Below are 22,278 nucleotides of genomic sequence, written 5' to 3'. Positions count from 1 at the left end.
GCGTGCGTTATGGACAAACCGTGACTAGCGAAGAAGTCCAAAGAGCCCAGCTGTATCTAGTTACATTACATTGCGCTACAGGCATTTAGCAGACGTTCTTACCCAGAGTGACTTACAGAACTTTTTACATAGCATTTACATTGCACTTATACAGCTGGATTTATACTGAAGCAATGCAGGTTAAGTACCTTGCTCGAGGGTGCAACTGCAGTGTCCTAACCGGGAATCGAATAATCACTAGCCTTTTATCCCTAAATTCTAATGATCCGTGAGAAACTTCTCATTTTGGAGGCTGAGGTAAGTGAAAGTTTGAAAACTGTATGGGAAAGCGTCGCCAGAATCACTCACAAAAAAAATCTAAGATTAAAAATAAAAAAACATTTTCTTAGGTTTTATACAGCTACAGAGCCTGGGGTCAAAATGACCCCGCACAACACATTTGTGTACGAAGGCGTTACAGGACTTTTGAAAACACAGAATTATGTTTTTTGCGTGTTCACTATTTAATCCTACCAAAATTAGGGAAAGTCATGCAGCAGCCAGATTAAAAAACAAGGTTACCGCATTTTTATAAGATGTCAAAGGTTAAAATGTGTCAAACATGAGGGTTAACTGAAAACCTGCAAGCCACATCATCATAACCTTGCTCTAACAAAGTTGGGCTGGAATTGTGAGACACATGCAGGCACATGCACGCATGCGCACACACACACACACACACACTCGCACGCACGCACGCACGCACACACTCACATACACACACACACACACAGTGAGCAGGTAGAGTGCATGAGCTCAGTCGCCCCGCAGTCCAGCTCCACGGCTCTGGGACCTGTAGACTGCAGACAGGGTTAAAGACAAGGTCACCTGTGACTGGACCGGGTAATGGAAACCCGTCTTTATCAGCCCAAGGACTCTCTGTTCCTCCTGTCAGAAAATATCACTGAAGGATACTTCAGAAAAGCAAACATTCCCCCCTATCACACCGCACAGATTCTGCAGATACACCAGACACTGACCTGCTTTTTTTACCACAGGGGGCTTTCCAGGGGACTGTTTTACAGAGCAGAACACCCTATGCTCAGTTCCGTTTTCGAGGCTGGCCCATGATCACACCCCTTTGGTGAAATTTCAGAAGATGGAATGTTTTGATTTCAGCAGGAGGGAGACAGAACTCCCCTACTATCCTACTGTACTTGGAATCTTCTGGAAAGACCTGCTCCTCGTAGGGGTGCATATGGATTTGGTGTATTTATTTAGAGTACATGAAAGGAAAAGGTAATTCAGCCTATGGTGGTTCATACTTATTGGTGCAGGTTCTCAGGGTAACTGGCTCTCTTGATCCAAGCTATTGTGCCCAGATACAGACAGACGTGCAAGTTTGTTCTTTCCCTCTTGCTCTTGCCCATTCTCTCCAGTGAAGCACCTTGAGCACACTGCGGTAAAAGTGCCATCGAAATAAAGTTCAATCACGGGACATATGCCAGAGGACGGTACAAATCATGGTGTTTATTGTGTTTCAAAAAACTTACACATCAACAGCATGCCTGCCATTCATGGTCACCTCCTCCCCCTTCCCTGCCTTTGGCCTACAACTCCCACAATCCACCTCACCAAACTCAACTCAGACAGGGGTCTGTTCTGCCAGATTCTCCCATCAGGGCTGGGGTCAAGATCCAACTCTGCAAACATCCTTCATACCTTCTTTAGTTTGGGTGGGTATACACTCAAATCTGTTCACAATGCAATACAGTAGCTATGTCTAGTTTTGGAGGTGTGTCAAAATGCCTAAAAGCTAAATGTGTTGACCATCTTGGGGGTGGTGTGACAAAATAGTTTCTACTGCCAGGTAACACCAAACATTTGGCAGTATTCTACATACATTCCCAATTGGTTGTGATATATCATTATGAGAGTGGTCCCCAAAACAGACTTTAAACATATGCCAAAAGTGCTTCCCCCAGAATTTCTTTTCAGTAGGGGTGGTGAGGACCGAGTCCAGCTGGGGGGGGGGGGGGGGGGGGGGGGGGGGGAGAGATGGTACTATTTCCCTATGTTTAACTTTTTTCCATTTCTGTACAGAGTAGGCACCTCAAAAAACTATTTTCTGCTCTGCCCCTCTTCACTGACTGCAGCGTATCTCTACAACAGTCATAACTGAAGTGTGTAAACTGTAAATGGCATTTATACATGTCATTTGTCTTCATCAGTACCGGTGCTTCAAAATATCAGAGACATAAAAGAAAATAAGACATCGGAAAATGGACACAAGAAGAGAGGATAAAATACTAAGCTTAGCCTTCAACGTTATGTTAAAAACAACCTGGCTTAAGTAGCATTGTTTAACTGCTGCTCAGTGAATGGAATATTTAGGAGCTTCATTAGCCTATCTAATGAAAATCAGTAACTTTAGTGTGGTACTCGCGTAGGCTTGTTTTATGAAGCTGTGGTTTGTGGTCAGGGTCCTCAAGCCAGGCCCGGGACCCACACAGACTCCTGGCGTTGTGACCGCTTGGCGGCCCCTGTATCGCTTGCGATGGCTTCGGTACCTTCAGCGGCTTCACTAAGAACAACGGCTCCCACAGTCAGCGTTCTCCCCGATCTCGTTCACATTCACGTGGAAGATGGATGAGATCTTCACCGGACCGTTTTTTCACGGCAAGTTCCTCTCGCTGGCTGAGGCACTGTCATTTTAGCTAGGCTAGCTCTTCGCTTTCTTGAGGTAAATCTACAAAAACGCAGAGAGATCCACTAGTCTGCGCGTAACCAAGCAGCCAACTGTAGTGAGATAACCAATCAAAACACTGTAATTTCATACTACTTCATACTTTGGAGTTGGCTACTAACCGAGGGGAGTCCACACACTTCACAAATGTCTTGAATCGATGATAATTTCCAAAGATGGATCACAAAATGAAGCATATACACAAACAAATTTTTGATTGAGTTTTAAATCATAGTTTTCGAATAATGACGTTGTCATATTATATTTGTTTACATTTTTAGGAGGGATGGGCCACCCCACCTAAAAATGTAAACAAATATATGACACCGTCATTATGCATTGAAGGGGAAAACCTGTATGTATTCTTCCAAACAATGTCCATCGGTCACAGAAACATTTTCCAGGTATGTTGCATACATATATACTGGTACCATCCCCTGATGGTTATCATTTAGCCATGAAAAAGAAACATGGAGGAAATATGTTAATAATAAATATAAGTACTCTTAGCAGTTAGGTCCCAAATATAAGTACTCTTAGCAGTTAGGTCCCAAATATAAGTACTCTTAGCAGTTAGGTCCCAAATATAAGCACTCTTAGCAGTTAGGTCCCAAATATAAGTACTCTTAGCCGTTGTGAATGTATTAAATTCACCACTGGTCCGGTTCTGCAGAACTACTGGGCCTGTTTAAAACCCAGAATGCAGCCCAGAAACTGGTCCCATGAATCTGTCCATCCCCCAGTGGTGGGGTAGCTGCAGACTCTTCCATATAAAAACTATCAATAAAAATAAACTAGTTTATTCCTCCAGTATAAACACTATTAGAGTGAGTGAGGGACAACGCATCTTCTGTTAGTTTCTCGAAACAGCAAACTGCTGTAAATTAAAGACCAAAGACTTCCCTCGATGTTCCAGACCAATGGCGGTGAAGCGCAGCCTGTAGACCACACCCATCCCTCCTCTACACCAAGGTCCAACCGGTCTCCTTTTTGCTGGGCTGAGGCATTGTGGGTAGTCTCCCAGCCCGTCAACCGAGCCAGTCCCGTGGGGCAACATGTGGAATGGGTCCCAGGCGACAGGACTTCGCCATAGAAACGAGAGGCGGAGGACAAGGCCCTGCGGAGGGCAAGGCCCACCCTCCAGGCCCAACTTCTAAACCGGCTCCGATTCCAAAGGACGAGGGAAAAACCCAAATAAATTAAACTACGGACAAATGGAGATCTGTGGGGGGCAGGACGGGGGGCGGGGCTGGGCTGTCAGTCATATGGGCTTGTAAAGGAGGGTGGTGACGTACTTCTTCTTGTAGCGGTGAGTGGCGCTCAGGACCATAACCCCGTCCTGAACAGGAGCACAAGAGCAGGAAGGAATGTGAGAAACAGTTCGTCACGGAAACGCCCCACAGCGGGCCAATCACACGCTTCCTTTGAGGTGGAGGGGGTCTAGGGTTTCCATGGTCCCCATCTGACCATGGGCGTGTCTTACCTTGATGGACAGTGCGTACAGGTGATTAAGCATGACGTGGTTGGGTTCTGGAAGCAAGGCAGGATCACACTGTCCAAGAAAGAAATAATAAAAACAGAACACCTACGTTGGCAAAGAGGAGATGACCAATATCAGTGTGCCAAAATGAAGCCTACTTCCATGTATCAGGAATACATATGAGGCTAAATAACAACAGCAGGAGAATAAGAAAAAGAAGAAGTAGTAGTAGTAGTAGTAGCAGCAATGGCACTAGTAGTAGTAGTAGTCTTTGTCATCACTATCCTGGGTAATGAGATTTGTGTCCAGTATAGAGGACAGTGTGTGACGGAAGCTCCCATTTGCCCTATCTCCCCCCCCTCCTCCCAGCCCTGCCTCTGAGGGAACTGCACTCACAGAGATGCCTGTGTCCTTGTTGAGGATGACCTGCAGCAGGTGGGGGGGCAGGATAGGGGGGGACTTGAACCTCTCCTCCTGTTTGGGGATGTAGGCGTCCTGATGGTAAGGACCAGGGGGAGAACTGGAAAGATCTGTACACACACGCACACACACACACACACACACACACACACGTGAGAATGACTGTCTTTAGTCACACAGTGTAAACTGATAAACAGGCGCTTGATGAAGATCACTGAGGCACATCAGTCTCTCTCAGGGCCATTTAGGGGGGAAGAGAGGGGGCAGTGTGAGGGAATAAGAAGGAGAGAAGAGCGCAGGAGGGAGGGTGAGGGAAGACACAGAGTGCAGGAGGAGAGGCGGGAGAGCTCCGCGGTACCTGACATGTCCGAGCATTTCTGAGAGTCCACCATGAGGGCGTCGAACACCTCGAAGTCGGTCTTCTTCACCTGGATGACGTTGTTGACCGTGCCCAGCTGACTGGTCACCACTGGCTGAGGGTGGGGCAGATCCAAACGCATCACAAGCCTTCTACGTTCATATGAACTACAAATCCCACAATCGTGAGGCCCAAACACAGATCCCAATGAGAGTGGGCCAAGGAGGGACAACCAAGACACTTCCAATAACAGGAAATACTGTCGTTACTGCGTCTACTGCAGTAAAATTCCATTCTGCAAGCCACCTGATGATGTGTCAGCTATAAGAAGTTGTGTTATTAGCCCTCTTAGTGATGAGGTGTCAGCTATAAGAAGTTATGTTATTAGCCCTGTTAGTGACGATGTGTCAGACAGTGATGATGTGCGTGCTAGACGCTCACCTCCGCAGGGTCGTGGGTCCACTGCCCATCCACGTAGAACTTGTACTGGTGTTCCCCCTCTGGCAGGTCCACTATCGCCACAAAGGTGTTCTGACTGAGATACACACAAACACACGCAAATAAGTGTAAGCATGGGCCAGTGTTGACCAGGATTTAATTTTTCCTGCATAAATAACATAATTACTGCGCATATAATTAAGACCAAATTCCTACCCTAGCTCATCCTGTTAAGGCACTGTTTCAGTGCACGGAGAGGCCCCGTGGTATGCTATCGAATCTGGACTGTCCAATGAACAAGCGCAACTCTTGCTCTCAGTTAAAATTTTAAGAGTTGCGCTTGCTCATTGGTTAGTTCTTTATTTATTTTCTGGCTGCACCTGCTCACGGGCGGTTTGAGCACAGCATTTCCTCTTTTATCGAATCTGGACTCTGCCACTGATCACTGTGCATGGCAGCCCCCGCAGCGATGGGGATTTCAGTCGGATGGCATTGCTGCTCATGAATACGGCGTTATGCTGCCCCCTGGTGGCAAAACGTAGGCACCTGCGGATCAGAGGAATTTTGTTGGCCCAGTTGTTGAAGGACCCGGACACAAAGACGTCCTTGCCGTCGCCGGTCCAGCGGAAAACGGTGGGCCGGTCCAGCGGGCCCTTGTCCTGCGCCTCCAGCCCCTCCTGCCAGGCCAAGAACTCCTCCTTCTCCAGAGGTGGCTGTGGAGACACAGAGCCGCACACATCGTAAGGAAATTACACACCCTACCGCACAGCTAGGGCAAAGAAAACAACGCTCGTATTAGCCTACTAAATACGGTGATCAAATGACCTGCAACAACATGAAACAACCTAATCTCTCTCTCTCTCTCAATCTGAGAGTATTTACATCCACATGGGGTGGACTTTGCATGGTTTTATTTCAAAACAATTTGAATTTTTTCATTGTCCAAATACTTTCGTATTGATAGAATCGATTCTCAAAAACTTCCCTGGATAAAAAAGGTGAATGAATAAATGAATGACTGAATGACTGAATGAATGAATGAACAATACTTCTTAGGGCCAAGATAGAACCCATTAAACGGTTCTAGGGGGCCACCTTTTTGAATATGTACACACTCAAGCCTCTGCACTCTACAGACGCTGATGCAAACAGACACACACACACACACACATACACAGGTATGCAACCCCCCAAAGACTACACGGTTAATCACTCAGGGCCCACTGTCCAGCGCTCTAAAGTTGGACGCTGTCGCGTGCTAGCGATAACACCAGACTCTCGCATGCCTTACCTTGAGGTCCTCCCCGTGAAAGATATCTGCGTCCTCGGGACTGTCCATGAGGATTTTGGGTCGGTCCCCTTCCTTGGCCCCGCGGCTGTCTCTCCGGTGAGTCTTCTCGCCCTGACCCATGCCGCCCCGCTCGCTGTTGGTGTTCCCCATGGTCCCGCGGTGTGCGCCAGCGACCTATTACACTGCCGACAACCATCAGAGTGAGTTTTTCAGCGCGCAAATGCACACACTAATGAACACAAGCCATTTTCGTATTGTTGTACTTTTGTGTGTGTGTTGCCATGCAAAAGTAGGACAAGTGACCCCCCACGCCCTCTGATCTTCATCCTCGCACGCGCGTGGGCGGGATGTAAAGAGAGAAACAGAGAGCAAGATCTCGCCAAAATGTAACTAAACAGCGCCCCGCAAATGACGCTGGAGAACGCGCATGTGTGATGCATGCATAAGATGCTTTTCGGTGTTCCTCTTCGCAACCCGGCAACTGAAGCCAGCCCCAAAATTAATCCGATGCGCAGATTGCATATAGCGGGCTAAGTGGAGCGAAAGACTTGGGCTAATGAAGGATATCAGCAGGGACAAGGATACAACTGCCGCTTCCCTACAATTTATTGTAACCCGCCACTGCTGCACAGAACATGAGCGTGCACATGCAAGAAACGTTCCGACATCGTTGCTCCTGGCTGCCCTGCTGCACACATGCACCTTCGCTGCGAAGTATATCTCTATCCTGCAAAATTCCACAGAGCTCACCTGAAAACCTCAGACATAACAAACGCATCCTAGAGCTGAATTTATTCCACCCAACATTCCCCGTAAATACCAAGCAACCTGCGTCTGAAACAATTAATTTGTAACATACCTGTGATGGGATGCAGCTACGTTTTCACCACATATGACGGAGATGATATTATTTCGCCATTTTTTTTCCAGCGTCCGATTAAAAATAACCGTCGTCGTCATTGTTACGTACGGTAGCCCAGCCCTTATCCGGGCACTTCCGGCTCACGAATAGAGATGTTTTATTGTTCAACAAGATAGCGCACTCTACCGTTAACCATGTACAAAAAGAGGAAAACAAACAAAATGTATTGTTCAAATAAATATTTATGTAATACATAAATACAAAAAACTAATAATTAAATATTTAAACATTCATAGAGTGAGTGGGATACCTCTTGCAATATTTTTCTCAGTATTTTCCAGCACTTTAAGATGGTGTTTCTTTTCCAGAAAAATAGAATAGTTTCTAGTTACCAAAATTGAGGATAAAATAAACATAAGCGGGTATTTTCTAAGGGTAAGAATGAAAGTATCATCAAAACTTACAGCCTGCATGAAAAAAATAGTTAACATTTGTTATTTTTGATAAGCGCCACCCAGATAGTATTTACATCATGAGTCCATGTGGCTGGAGTCGATTCAGGCATAATTTCTTAATCCAATAAATTCATTGAAATGGACAGAACATTGTACTAGTTTTTTTTCCCATTAGAGAGTTTTGGCTAATTTTCTGAATTGACCTAACTGAAATGGACTTGACCCTGGCTCTGGAGCACTTAACTTGTGTGTGTAGCCCACTGCTACCCATCAGACTGAGTACAGACAGCAGGCACAGCAACGGCCTCGTAAGAGGAATATCCCCCATGATATCCTTTATCTCCCCAGGATCAGGGCACACACTTCGGCTATGAGACATTTCTGATCAGAGCGTTCTCAGGGCTATACGGTTCCTCGTCTTCGCCGACGCGATGGGAAGTTATGCTACAAATGCACAGGCGCTTGCTCAAGCGCAAACAGCTGTGCTGTCTGGACGGTGAATCATCGGACTGTAAACACGTCTCTCCTCGGTGTACGAGGTGGGGGTGCTCAGAACGACACCAAATGTCTCCGTTTCCGAAACTTGTCCCCCTCCAGGCCACAAGCTTGTCTCACGTGGTGGCCCCCGACCACACGTGCCCCCCTCAGCTGCCTAAAACACGGCCCCCGATTTCCACACCGCGCACCGGCAGCATAACGGAAAGCAATGTGACCTGGGGCCAAAGGTCTGTCCGTGAGCACAGACTGATGAAAGGGTTCAAACCAGGATTTAAACCAGGGTGGGGTGGGGTGGGGTGGGAGTCCCCTGAATCAAATTGAAGCTTGGGGCGATGACGTTGCTGAGAGAACGTTGGGTGGTGATCACAAGGGCAGCCTGGCAGGAATCGCTGGGACAGATTACTATTCGCACAAACAAGGGATGGACATCAACACCTGAATCACCACCATCTTTGTCATTACCATTTAAAAAAAAAAAAATAGTTCTCAGGATGTGGACATCTGATAAGGCAAGGGTCTGAAACCTTGGCCCCGGAGAGCTGCATGGAGTGCACTCTGCACTTCAGCTTCCCACACGTGCTTACATTTACAAAATAATAATAGGCAAATAAAACAGAGAACACAGAATAAGATCAAATGGAACACAACAGAGGAAACAGAAGTGGTATCTGGTCGCTGCAGAGCTAGTTTATGGCTGTCACTCAGCCTTATTTGTAGAGGCATTTCCTGAAATCTGTAGTCCTTATAATTCCAGATATCCACTTCACTTCCTTGATATGACAACTCATGTAGGATCAGCTTTCCATCCTCAATTCTGTCTCTAACAAGTCAGTGTCACATTCTCAGAAATACAATTTCTACTTCTAACGTTTTTATGGTTTCAACTTAAATACTGCACTAAGCGATGCCAGCGGCACATAGGCCTATAAAAACAGAATCGACTTCAGAATCAAAATAGTAACTGATTAATTTTACCCCGAAACAAAGACGAATAACCGTTTAAAATTATATTTCAAGCCAGCCTTCTGCTTTTCAGAACTGTAATGTTTACACTTTGAATTCTACGGATAGAATGTACAGACAAGTAGCCTATTTTGCAGATCTCATCACTGTTAAAAGGTTTCCATTTCCGGCGCTGTTTTATAACCGGACTCGCGTCCCGCCAGGTCCCGTCCACCTACGTGCCAGCCCTGGGAAATATCTGTCCTATATTTAACTAGTGGCCGGCGATAGGATTACATATCGGAATACACAATCTTCCGGACTCGGCAGATTGCAGTCACAGTGAGCGTGGTGAGAGGGAGAGAAGTACAGATGTACCAGGCCACACCGTCTGCATCTGCGCCTGCCTGTAACTCGCCGCTGACGAGATCCCACAGTCTGCGGAGACTTTAAATCTGGCACAGTTAGAAATCTCGGGTAAACGAAAACAAATGCCGACTGGTGGGTCGTGAACGTGCGCCGGATCCGCTTCTGCAGAGTGCGCATCTCAGATTGGATAAATATATGAACTTCAGTTGCTGTGACTCGCTACAGAGCGCTCTGATAGCCTGCACCGGCAAATAATCATCGTCGAGTTCGGTATGTGTTTTAAAGAGAAACATAAAAAATTGCACCCGCTGATGAAATCAAAGCGAACAGAGAGCAGCGTGTCTTTCTGGATCGCGCAGTGATGCATCTCAGTCCGTCTTATGGCAGTTGTCGTTGTTTAATTCACAGGAAAATACACAGTCGCAGTGATAAACCTAATCTCACGTCGGATTTGGCATTAAATGTAGGCCTCATACAAATGTGTTGTTCATTGTTGTTCAAAACCGAAACGCCATGTACTTATGGAAGGACAAACCATTAAATAGCCTGGTTTCAAAAACAGTGGGACATGTCATGTGACATGTGCAACTAGGCTACGCGTCAGCCAAAACATATCAGAGTCGGTTAAGACTGGATCTTAAGCCTGCTTATTACTCACGGATTCTGCTGACAGCTGTCCATTCCACTACGCTGCTGTCGGACCTACTGCAGGACCCAAATCAAATCAACCGACGCTGGTCAATCATTGTCAATTCATAACTGCGATTTTAATAAACACACGTTTTAAAGTACAGGAAGAACACATTATCTAAAATAGTCTAAGATATATACACCAATTCATAATTTCATTATGTACATACATTGTCATTTACATCTTCTTGACAATTCCACAATATTTAAATGACATTACATGTACAAGTGGCAACCACTTTTAAACATTAGAAAAATAACACAAAGCACACATACACATGTAAAAAGTTTCTTGAGTCTGTGTTAATATCCCAAAAACATCTTTAACCTTTTCTTATATAAAAGGAACAGTCTGATTCCAGAACATTCTAGGTACAGATCAACTAAAATGTACAATCACAAAAGCAGTCAGATCGAACGTGAGAACACATATACTTACAGACAACTTGAGATGGGAAATCATAAGCACCAGAAAAATTAGATCAAAATTCACTATCATAAGAATGTTCAATATTGAGAACAGGTCATTCAGCCCACGTGAGTTTGTTATTGCACCTGCCATCTGTATTTTCAATACAATTTCTCTATTTCATGGCCTTGGATGCAAATCTGGACCATGCCAGCGCTAACTATGGCAGGTAGCTCCATGAGGCGATGTGCAATCGGCAGGTGCCTCGCCTAGGGTGTGGGAGGGTCCAGGGATCCACTGGTCGACCAGGTGCCCATGGACTGCATGCTAAAACCACAAACGAAAGGTCCTCCTCTGACTCCGCTCTGCACCGAGCTTGCTTGTTATCTGTGGTGTGAGAAGAAGCAGCTGGCGACACCACATGTTTTCGGAAGACAGCCGTGGACGTCTACACTCCTGAATCGGCAGCGAGGTTTGCGCATGTACACAGCTGCAGTTGCAGACGATTGGCTATTCCAGGTTGGGGCGGGAACTGGATATGCTCTTACATGAAATATATACAGTATATACAATTTCTATGTACGAACAGTTATTAATGTATGGATTATTTTAGATTAGTCCAGGTCTGATGCTATACAGCCAAGACATCATATGTAAAAAGTACAAGCCAAGATGGCTGAATGGCCTGTTCTTATTGTGTTCTTAGCTCAATGATGTCATACTGTTGTGATATTTTAGACTGAAAGCTCACCCAAAACAGTTTCTATGTTACTCTTTGTGCTTCACCCATGAGCCAAAGTGCATGTCTGTATTCTATAAGTAAAATATACATATTTTTACATTCTGTACACTTTTTAAAGACATTTCAGTACAAATCATTTTCAGTACAATACATGAAATGAGATAAAGACAGTGAAGTAAAAGAGGAATAACTATCTTTCATTAATATGAATTAAATCTATAAAAATACATTTGTAAACCTTTTTATATATTGAACTAAGATGCGACAAAAACAGCTGCTTCGACATGCAGTATGGTCAAGGGTTGATTAGAAATACCAAAACCTTACTGCTTGCACATTTATCCATGTGTCTTTTCCTGTCTGTGCTGCCAACTGTGTGTCTCCATGTGCACAGTAAAATTGTCAGTGTTAATTAAACTCTGAACTAACTGAGTTCTGTTAGGGGTATACAGTTATTATACACACATTCACACTGAACTGTTCAGTATGCAACTTTCGGCTAAGCATGCGCTGCAAATTGAACAATAGCAGTCTTGCTTTAACGCACGTATAGAACTTTTTTCTGCTGAACTTTGTGGTAAATTCAAAACAGCCGAGTTTCCCCCAATATGACTTAACTATAGCAAAGGACCCGAATCACCAGATTTTAGTTTGGCCCAGCTTCATCTGTCTGGAAAAGACAAATGAGAAGCCAGATCTTGAGGACCCTGCCATATCATTCAAGCCAGCGTTGTTCAACTTTAATCGGGTATGCCGTTGAACATGGGAATTTGTTTGTGACGGCATTACCCGTGGCTGTTACTGGAGTGAGATAAACAGAAGCTTGAGCACAAGCCCTTCTCCCCAAGGCATTGAAGGACCTTTTCAGTGCAGATTCAGACTGGGCTCAAGCAATAACTAGAAAGAATGCACTCAGTAGAGTGCAGACCTCTGCCAAGGCACAGCAATCTCCCTTCTTATGAACGGGCACAGCAAATATCTTGACAATCCAGTCATTCCTTTTTGACATATGTTTGGCCTGATGGTGGCGCTAGAGAAAAGGTCGTGGGACCACCAAAATCAATAGGTTTCTTTCACTTGGGAAGATGATTCGGCACAGCAAATTTCACTGCAATCTGGCTGTTAGTTTTTGAGATATACCGATCACAATTAGAAATTTTGGCCTGATGGTGGCGCTAGAAGAAAGGCCATGGGGTCTCCAAAATCAATAGGTTTCTCCGTTTTGGGAACATGAATATGTACAGCAAATTTCACATCAATCTGGCCCTTACTTTTCCAGATATGTTAGAGAGATAAATGATCAAACGGACAGGCGTCATTACAAAACCTATTTGGCAGAGGTAATAAATTCCATTGTAGTTTTTATTGCAGCAGATCTGTGACCATACTCTGTTTTAGAGAATATGGCTTTTAAGCATATGCAAACACCTTTAAGCATATACTTTAAGCAAACTACAACTGCAGAAATATTGACATACTGTACTTTTTGTAATACCCACAATCATATTTAAGAAAGAAAGACCATATGCAAGTGTTAATGTGCCTTACTTTGTTCATCAAAAACTTATGGCCAGGTAGCCACTGTTTACATTTTCATATTAAATGAAAGTAGTTTTAATGTACGGAACTGTTATATCAAAAACAGTTACTCCTTTTTTCTATGAGCCTTAGTGGCATCAAATACACTCTAGGGTAAATTGACTCTGTCAGAGTTGATTCAGCAATGGACATTTTGTTTTGTGAGTGTATGCGGTGATGTGTATGTGTGTGTGGGTGGTGGGGGATGAGGGGGGGGTTCTGGCGGGTGGACAGTAGGATTGTACATTATTAGGATTGTTCAGGGAGTGCTACAGTTGTTGTCCTCTTCTGGGGGACAGTTATTAGGCTGAGGTGGAGAGGGGAGATCCCACACAGTGTTCTAAACCCCAACATCATCCAACCCCTGCCTCCCCAGTGTCTTTTATCTAAAGGTCTTTCTGAAAAACAGACATACAGAAGAACAGGATACACACCATTAGAGTCAACTAAATACACACACACACACACACACACACACACACGTATACACACTTACATCCACACATGTGCAAGCACACATACAAACATACACACACACACACACACACACACACACACACACGCATGCATACACACTTACATCCACACGTGTGCAAGCACAGATACAAACACATCCACACGTGCAAGCACACACACACACACACACCTACACACAAACACGCACACACACACACACACACACACACGCACACACGCTCCATTCTCGTGCCCTTACCGTGGTGAAGTGCACGGAGCAGAAGATCACGATGATCAGAAGGCCGATGATGATGGAGGCAATGGCCACCTGCAGAGCCTTCTGACCCAGCCTATGAGAACCCTCATAATCCCCCTCAAAATAACTGTTTCTGGACTGAGGGAGAGAAAGGGAGGGAAAGAGAAGGAGCAAGAGACAGTGGGAAGACCAATAGAGGGAATGGGAGGGGTGAGAAAGGGAGATGGGAGAAGAGATTGAGGAGATAACGGGGGAGTTGGTAAGTATGGAAAGAGCGGGCAAGGAGATGTAGAGATGGAAAGAGAAAAATAAGGGAAGAAATGAGAGAAAGGAGAGAAAGAAAGAGTACATCTTTACTATGTGTGAGTAGAATGCAGGTTGTACAATGCAAACAGACAAGTATTGCGTTTCATTAAACAGTAGTGTTTGCAATTAGATATCGCTGTTAATGTGCTTGTCAGACCGGACCTACCCTTCACCATTTATCCACCTGGCAGCTGAAACCCCAGCAGCCCCAGGAGAGGTGGGGGGGGGGATTAACGGGTTAAAGTCACTCAGTCACAGACGTTCGCGTTTGTAGGGCTGGCCCCGCAGTTGTGGTCCAGCCAAAAACGATCCTCTTATTGTCTATTATGTAAAATACTGGAATGTAACCACGCCTTACAAACTGAGCACCGACCGCCCTTCCCTCCCTGCAGGGGGTGGGGGTATATTAAGTGCGCTGGAGGTCAGAGGAGATCCTGTTTCCCCGGGATGGGCGCGTGAGTCAGCGCAACTTCGGCCAAAGAGTCAGGGGCGCCTCCTTGCATGAAAAAAAACATGCTTCAGCAATGCACCTTGAGCATATGACTCGCGTTTTTAGGACGTCCTCTTCCGCCTTCAATACTCCGTCATTCCACCGTCCGAAGGCTCGTTTTCTCCTCTCACTTTACATCCATTGCCCAAACAGCAAACCGGTTTAATCTGGACAACTGATTATAAGCAAAGCAAGACAGACCAACGCAAAAGCACTCCTGTTAACGCTGACAGAGCACTGCGCTGAACATGACCCGGAGGGAACTAAATGAAAATACTGTGAAATATGTACTGCATTATAAAATGTAACTATTAATATTATTTGGAAGTCCCCGGATGTTCTTTAGAAATGAGCAACCTAGTTTTTTAAAGCAAATAACGGCTTCGAAATTTGCAGTTGAGATGTCAATGGGTGTAATTTATCTCCTAGAACAAAGCATGACCACAAACTTTATTTTTCGCCAGAAAACAAAATTCCTATGGGGAGGAAAAAGCATTGGAAATCTGACAAGGCAACCCATGGCGGAAGAAACATCTGGGCATAGTCTGGGGCTTGAGATGGGTACACAAGCACATAGCTTGAAGTTATTGCACATGGAATTTTCACCCACACATCATTTTGTATGCATTAGTTTTATGCATTTTATGAACTCTACTCCACTCTAAATTTATAGCTGTAGGCTTTCCTCCTTCAATAGTAAACTCACTGTGTGCCACACACAGTCTTCCAACCCACATCTCTCTTTCTCTGGTCAAGATGTCATTGAAAAAATCACGCGTTACATTACAGCCATTTAGCAGACACTCTTCTTTCAGTGATGTACACAGCTTTTTAACACAACATCCATTTTTACATTGCATCCATTTGTGCAGTTGGGTGTATACTGGAGTAAGTCAGGTTAAGTACTTTGCTCAAGGGTACTACAGCAGGGTACAACGGCAGTGTCCTACCCAGGGATCAACCCCGTGACTTTTAGATTACAAGACCAGCTCCTGACCCATTATACTACACTGCCTCATGTCAGGGGAATGTCATCCTCACTGCAGATCTACAGGTAGCAGGCAGGGTGCATGAGACCCACACAAACAACCACACCCACAGCTGAGGTTCAGCAATACAGAGCGAACAGTATAAACAATGCTGAATTTGAAGCTGGCAACATCACTTCATTTAGTGTACTTGAGCATGTGCGCAGTGTATGTATGAATATGACTGTGTGTGTGTGTAAGAGAAAAGGTGTGTGTGCTCATAATTGTGAATCGTGTGGCGGCAGTGTAGTATAATGGCTAAGGAGTTGGACTTGTAACCTAAAGGTCGCAGGTTCGATTCCCCGGTGGGACACTGCCATTGTACCCTTGAGCAAGGCACTTAACCTGTATTGCTCCAGTATATATCCAGCTGTATAACCTGATAGAATGTAAGTCGCTCTGGATAAGAGTAAATGCAATGTAATGTATGTGTGTGCCAGTGTGGGTACGTGTAAGAGCTAACGTGTGCATGCATGCGCATGTGCACACAGGCCTAAGAGGTACAGTACGCTTACGCGCGTCTGCGTCAGAGTGCAGCGTGTTTACGTGTGCGTGGGCGTACGGACCGGCTGAGACAGGATACCGTGTGCGGTGATATGTGTCAGCATGTTGTGGCTGTCTGGGGGAGTGGGGGGGGGAGGGGGCAGCTGCTTAGCTCATCAGGACACCCAGCAGAACTCACACCCCAAAAAAAAAGTGAGGGGGTCTGAATTCACAGCCCGTCCCCACAACACATTCCTGCACACGCAGGACTCCTCTTTCTCTCCTTTCATCCCATTTCTCTTCCAAACTCCTCATGTGCTCTCAAGTGTTGCTAAGGGTTTCTTTTCCCCCCCTTTGAGTCAAATTAACCAGAAACTTCACCACAGCCCTGCACCATAACGGCTACACCACAGCCCTGAGGGTGACATAAAAGCTGTAACGAACGTTCGTAACAATTCATGCCTGTTTACTGCGAGTTACTTGACACTTGAAAGTCAAGAGGTGATACATGTTTCTGAAAAAGGTTACCGCATGCACTTGCAGGAGCCCTTCACCGAGGCCGTTTGTAAAAATAATTTTTCCTTGCAACTCTTGCCAGACGTGTATTAATACCTCCCTGAAGGAATACTTCGGGCTTTTTAACGCGAGCGCACGCTACATGCTTAAGAAACCTAAGAGCGATGCTTAGCCTTCTGAAACAGGCGCCGGGACCTCAGCCCGCTGCAGCCGCCCCGCGGCGCCGGTCACTGCCTAGACGGCGCAGTCCGGAGTCCTCACGCGTTTTTAACAAACCTTTAGCAAACCGTGCCTGCTGAACCTGGAATCGATCGCACACGCATGCACACTCTAACCCTAACCCTAACCCTAACACACACACACACACGCACACACACCACACACACACACACACACGCACACACACCACACACACACACACACACGCACACACACCACACACACACACACACACACGCGCGTGCACGCGGAGCCGCACCACACTCACCATCACGGAGAACACCAGGGCCACGATGTTGACGGGGTAGGCGGGGCAGAAGCAGGTGAAGATGGTGAGGAGCAGGTAGCTCCGCAGCGGGGGGGCGTCCTGGGACTCGCCCTCCAGGCTGTGGTCCAAACTGTGGCTCCACGACCACTTCATGTCCCCCCGCACCGCCCCGAGAGACATGGGACCAGACATCCGCGCCATGCCGAGCCGAGCCGAGCCGAGCCGAGCCGAGCCGAGCCGAACCGAGCCAACAGGGAGGGGGCGGGCAGCAGAGGCTTTAGAGGAGGGAGAGCGGCCGAGGCACCAGCGATGGAGGGAGTGAGCAGGAGGAAAATAAAAATAAAAAGTTAAAGAAGTGAGCAGAGCAGTCCTGAGGAGTCCCGAGAGCTGGAGGAGGCAGGGGGTGACTGAGGCAGAGGGGCGCTGACGTAATTATTTTAGGGGTAAATATTATCCCCAACAACTCCCCCCCCCCACCCCCCTCCTTTACCCGTTCCCCTCAGAGAGAGGGAGGGGAGAGAGGAAAAGAGTGAGAGAGGGGAGGGAGAGGACAAAGAGAGAGAACTTTAATCTTAAATATTTAACTTGACATTTTTTCATATTTGTGCTATGGTTCTGAGAGGGAGAGGAGAGAAGGTCATATGTTTTTGCAGGTATGTGTGAGACTCTTTTCACCCTAATAGAACCAGTTTGAACAGAAATGTGGCAGGTGGGGTGTTAGAGAATCTGGGGGTCTTGGAGAAGATGTGTAATAATTATTTTTAAAAACCAAAATGGCAGACTTCCAATGTGGTGGACTCCATGGGTCCATGGGGAAGATTTGTTCCTTGTGAGGAGATCCACCTTTGTACCGAATCGTGTGACTCTACATCATATGCGGCAAGAATCCTATGCTTCCAAAGTGTGCACATTCAAGTCTCGGTAATGGCACCATCATGTGGCCGACCTGCACCATATTCAGGGGGTTTTACTCACTGTGAACCTCCACAAACTTGCCAAGTTTGATGGGGTTTTTTATCATTACATTACATTACATTATAGGTTCTTAGCAGACGCTCTTATCCAGAGCGACTTACAACAAGTGCATTACAAAACTCAGAGACAAGCGCTTTACAACATTCCTGCAAGAGAGCTACAATAGGTATAACTTTGCTTAGGTATAAGTGTGAATTGTACACCCTATTTTTTTTTTTTTTTTTTTTTTTTTTTTGTTAGAGGGTAGTGGGGGGTGATGAGGTAAGATGTAGCTTGAAGAGGTGAGTCTTCAGTCTACGTTTGAAGACGGCCAGGGTCTCTGCTGTTCTGACTTGCACAGGAAGGTCATTCCACCACCGTGGGGCTAGAACAGACAGGAGGCGTGACCGGGTGCTGGTGCGAGCCGGGGCAGGGACCAGGCGACATGTGGCAGCAGAACGGAGAGGTCTAGCTGGGGTGTAGGGTCTGATGAGTTGACGTAGATAGGGAGGGGCTGACCCCCTGGCTGCTTTGAAGGCAAGCACTAATGTTTTAAATTTGATGCGAGCCATCACGGGGAGCCAGTGGAGGGTGGTGAGCAGGGGGTAACGTGGGAATGTCTGGGGAGGTTGAAGACCAGACGCGCTGCTGCGTTCTGGATGAGTTGCAGGGTCTGATAGATGATGCTGGGAGGCCAGCAAGCAGGGAGTTACAGTAGTCCAGGCGGGACAGGACCACTGCCTGGACGAGGAGTTGGGTCGAGTAAGTTGTGAGGAAGGGGCGGATCCTCCGGATGTTATACAGGAAGAACCTGCATGAACGTGTCACTGCTGAAATGTGCTCGGTGAGGGACAGTCTGTTGTCCATCACCACGCCAAGGTTTCTAGTTGAGGGTGATGGTGTGAGGATGGTATTACCTAGGGAGATAGAGAGATCAGAGAGAGGGGAGTTAAGAGCCGGAATATAAATGAGCTCTGTCTTACCTGGATTGAGCTTGAGATGGTGGCGGACCATCCAGCTCTGAATATCACTCAGGCAGGCAGTGATGCGGGCTGAGACCTGTGTGTCAGAGGGTGGGAAGGAGAGAAACAGTTGTGTGTCATCAGCATAGCAATGGTAAGACATACCATGAGCTGTGATGACAGGGCCAAGGGACTGGGTGTAGAGAGAGAAGAGGAGAGGACCAAGGACCGAGCCCTGTGGGACTCCGGTGATGAGGGGGTGTGGCGCAGATACTTTACCAGCCCAGGCTACCTGGAAGGAGCGATCTGAGAGGTAAGACTCAATCCAATTGAGGACTGTGCCACAGATCCCCATTGCAGATAGGGAGGACAGGAGGGTGGGGTGGTCGACTGTGTCGAAGGCTGCCGATAGGTCCAGAAGTAATAAGACGGAGGAGAGGGAGGCTGCTCGGGCTGCGTGGAGAGCTTCGTTGACAGAGAGGAGTGCGGTCTCTGTCGAGTGGCCTGGTCTGAATCCAGACTGATGGGGATCGAGGAGCTCATTCTGTGAAAGAAACGCAGAGAGTTGATTTGATGCAGCACGTTCAATGGTTTTTGACAGAAATGGAAGGAGAGATACCGGTCTGTAGTTCCCAATGATGGAGGGGTCTAGTGTGGTCTTTTTCAGGAGGGGGAGATGAGGGCCTTCTTGAAGGTTGACGGGAAGCAGCCAGATGTCAGGGAGGAGTTAACCAGGGAGGTGATGAATGGGAGAATCTCGGGTGAGATTGCCTGGAGGAGTGGTGAGGGAATGGGGTCAAGGGCACAGGTTGTGGGGCGATGGGAAAGTAGGAGTTGTGAAACCTCAGAATCGGTGAGGGAGAGAAGTCGGAGAAACAAGGGGAAATGGTGAGGGAGGGGGAGAGTACAGGTTGAGGGGTGGGGAGTTGGGAGCCAGTGACCGTAAGCAGAGGAGTGGAGAGACAAGGGGGAGGGAGCATAGGGTGAGGTGGAGTGCAGAAGGAGTTGCGGATGACTGCAATCTTCTCGTCAAAGAAGGTTGCAAAGTCGTCAGCAGTGAGCGAGGACTGAGGGCGTGCAGATGGCTGGCTGAGGAGAGAGGAAAAGACAGAAAACAGTTGCCGAGGGTTAGAACGGTAGTTATGGATTTTGGTTTGATAGTAGTTTACCTTGGCAGCAGTCACCGTGGAGGAGAACGCTGCAAGGAGGATTGGTAGGCAGAGAGGTCTGAAGCATCTCTGGATGTCCTCCACTTCCTCTCTGCTGCACGGAGTCCAACCCTGGAGGTGCGTATGGCATTGGACATCCACGGGCGGGGAGGAGATGGACGTGTTGGCCTAGAGACAGTGGGGCAGAGGGAGTCAAGAGCAGATGTAAGGGAGGAAAGTAGGGAGGTGGATGCAGAATCAGTGGGGAGGGTAGTGAAGGATTCGAGAGGAGGGAGGGCAGCAGTGACAGATGAAGCAAGAGAGGAGGTTGAGAGGGAGCAGAGATTGCGGCGGACAGATACAGTGGGTGTGGGGGAGAAGGTGGGTGAGAGGGAGCAAGGGGGAGGGAGAAGGAAACGAAGTGGTGGTCAGAGGTGTGCAGAGGGGTTACAGTGATATCGGTGCAAGGGCTATTCCTCAGAAAAACCAGGTCGAGGAGGTTGCCCGCCTTGTGGGTAGGGGGAGATGACTGTAGGGAGAGGTCAAAGGAGTGGAGGAGATGTAGGACAGCTGAAGACTGGGATGTTTCCAGGTGGAGGTTGAAATCTCCAAGCAGGATCAGTGGGGTGCCGTCCTCAGGGAAAGAGCTGAGTAGGATATCCAGCTCATCGATGAAGTTTCCCAGTGGACCTGGGGGCGATAAATGACAACAATGTATAGATTAGTTGGACAGGTGATTGAAACAGAATGGTATTCAAAACTGAATCGGGGTAGGTCAGAGAGAGGTAGGGCTGAGTATTTCCAGGAGGGAGAGATTAGGAGACCAGTGCCACCACCACGGCCTGATGGTCGGGGAGTGTGGGAGAATGAAAAGAAAGAGGAGAGGGCAGCAGGGGTTGCAGTGTTCTCTGGGGTGATCCATGTCTCAGTGAGGGCAAGGAAATCAAGGGAGAGCAGGGAGGCATAGGCTGAGATGAAATCAGCCTTCTTTGAAGCAGACTGGCAGTTCCAAAGTCCTCCAGCAACTGTGCAGTTATTGCAGGGAGACAGCTGGGGGTAGGAGAGGTTAGCTGGGTTCCGTCGCTTAGGGGGGCCACGTCTTTGGAACCGGGTGCTGTAGGGCAGAGAGCAGACAGAGATGGGAAGAGCTTGCATAAAACTGAGGAGGAGCGACGCTAGCGTCGCTCAGAAACACTATTTGAAGTGCCCCGTAATTACTCAAATAATGTAGCGATAAGCGGCTCTAAACGGATCAAATACAAGCAATTTACAATACCTTGAACCAAAACAGCTGCGCAGATAAAACGGGGTCCTTGTTGTCCTTGTTGATGCCATACTCATTTATATCTAAAACAAGCAGAAAAAGTGAAAATAAAGCATCTAAGAGGGCAGCCAATTAATGACTGGAGCAATTCATAGGACCATAAATATGTTGTTAATGAAGGTATTGGTCACTGCAGAAAGTTAAAAGATCTCTGTATAATAACTATGAATTTATTAGCATTTAAAAAAATGTTTCACATTTTGAGCTCCCATTTGTTTCAATTTGGCTGATGCTGTAAAGTTGGAGCCTTCGACTGGCAATGTGTCTACCAAGTTACATCATTTCATGTGAAATTGTGTAAGATTCAAGAGAATTTTTATGAAAGTGCATTGGCTTACTGCGGCCATGTTCTCTGGCATGGAAGCTTTCTGTGAACTCCTGTAAACATATTAGTGTAAACGGCCAGTACGTCAAACGGCCGTGGAGATGTTCAGTTTTTTATTTTTAAAATCAAAAAGGGGGGAAAATCATGGCAGACTAATTCGATCCTAGGGGCAAATTTGTTCCTGGGGAGGAGATACAACCATGTACCATTGTAGGTATTTTTGGGTTAAGGGTTTTATTTTCTCAAAATTTTAATTTTCAAGTATCTGTTATAGCGTACCCACAAG

General features: G+C 46.7%; 2 protein-coding genes and 1 long non-coding RNA gene across 3 annotated transcripts; 1 reads left to right on the top strand and 2 right to left on the bottom strand.

Annotated features, from left to right (window-relative positions):
- Positions 1–1,649: 1,649 nt before the first annotated feature.
- Positions 1,650–2,181, top strand: LOC135239475 (uncharacterized). The gene is made up of 2 exons (XR_010325379.1): positions 1,650–1,778; positions 2,036–2,181. It is a non-coding gene; the product is annotated as an uncharacterized LOC135239475 (long non-coding RNA).
- Positions 2,182–3,727: 1,546 nt separating this feature from the next.
- Positions 3,728–7,728, bottom strand: LOC135239474 (5'-AMP-activated protein kinase subunit beta-1-like). Its single transcript, XM_064308148.1, has 8 exons — positions 7,572–7,728; positions 6,713–6,894; positions 5,968–6,134; positions 5,425–5,518; positions 4,984–5,098; positions 4,602–4,735; positions 4,209–4,277; positions 3,728–4,064 (listed from the first exon to the last, which is right to left on the bottom strand). Exons 2-8 carry the CDS (start codon positions 6,860–6,862, stop codon positions 3,987–3,989), a joined length of 807 nt encoding a protein of 268 aa, XP_064164218.1. The 5' UTR covers positions 6,863–6,894; positions 7,572–7,728; the 3' UTR covers positions 3,728–3,986.
- A 2,855-nt stretch (positions 7,729–10,583) lies between these two features.
- LOC135239656 (transmembrane protein 233-like) lies at positions 10,584–17,709 on the bottom strand. The gene is made up of 3 exons (XM_064308482.1): positions 17,280–17,709; positions 13,973–14,107; positions 10,584–13,655 (listed from the first exon to the last, which is right to left on the bottom strand). The coding sequence occupies exons 1-3, from the start codon at positions 17,478–17,480 to the stop codon at positions 13,644–13,646; spliced, it is 348 nt and encodes a 115-aa protein (XP_064164552.1). The 5' UTR covers positions 17,481–17,709; the 3' UTR covers positions 10,584–13,643.
- Positions 17,710–22,278: the final 4,569 nt, after the last annotated feature.

This window comes from Anguilla rostrata, chromosome 14, assembly GCF_018555375.3.
Source record: "Anguilla rostrata isolate EN2019 chromosome 14, ASM1855537v3, whole genome shotgun sequence".
Lineage (NCBI taxonomy): Eukaryota > Metazoa > Chordata > Actinopteri > Anguilliformes > Anguillidae > Anguilla > Anguilla rostrata.
This window is presented reverse-complemented; position numbering and strand designations above follow the sequence as displayed.

Bases quoted from the DNA above. Each gene is read 5' to 3' on its own strand.
- LOC135239474 (XM_064308148.1), bottom strand. From the start codon at position 6,862: ATGGGGAACACCAACAGCGAGCGGGGCGGCATGGGTCAGGGCGAGAAG. The intron at 5,519-5,967 runs GTGCCTACGTTT...TGTGTATCTCAG, and splicing joins AAAATTCCTCTGATCCGCAG to TCAGAACACCTTTGTGGCGA. The intron at 4,736-4,983 runs GTACCGCGGAGC...GTGTGTGTACAG, and splicing joins GAAATGCTCGGACATGTCAG to ATCTTTCCAGTTCTCCCCCT.
- LOC135239656 (XM_064308482.1), bottom strand. From the start codon at position 17,480: ATGGCGCGGATGTCTGGTCCCATGTCTCTCGGGGCGGTGCGGGGGGAC. The intron at 14,108-17,279 runs GTGAGTGTGGTG...TCTCTCCCTCAG, and splicing joins CCCTGGTGTTCTCCGTGATG to TCCAGAAACAGTTATTTTGA.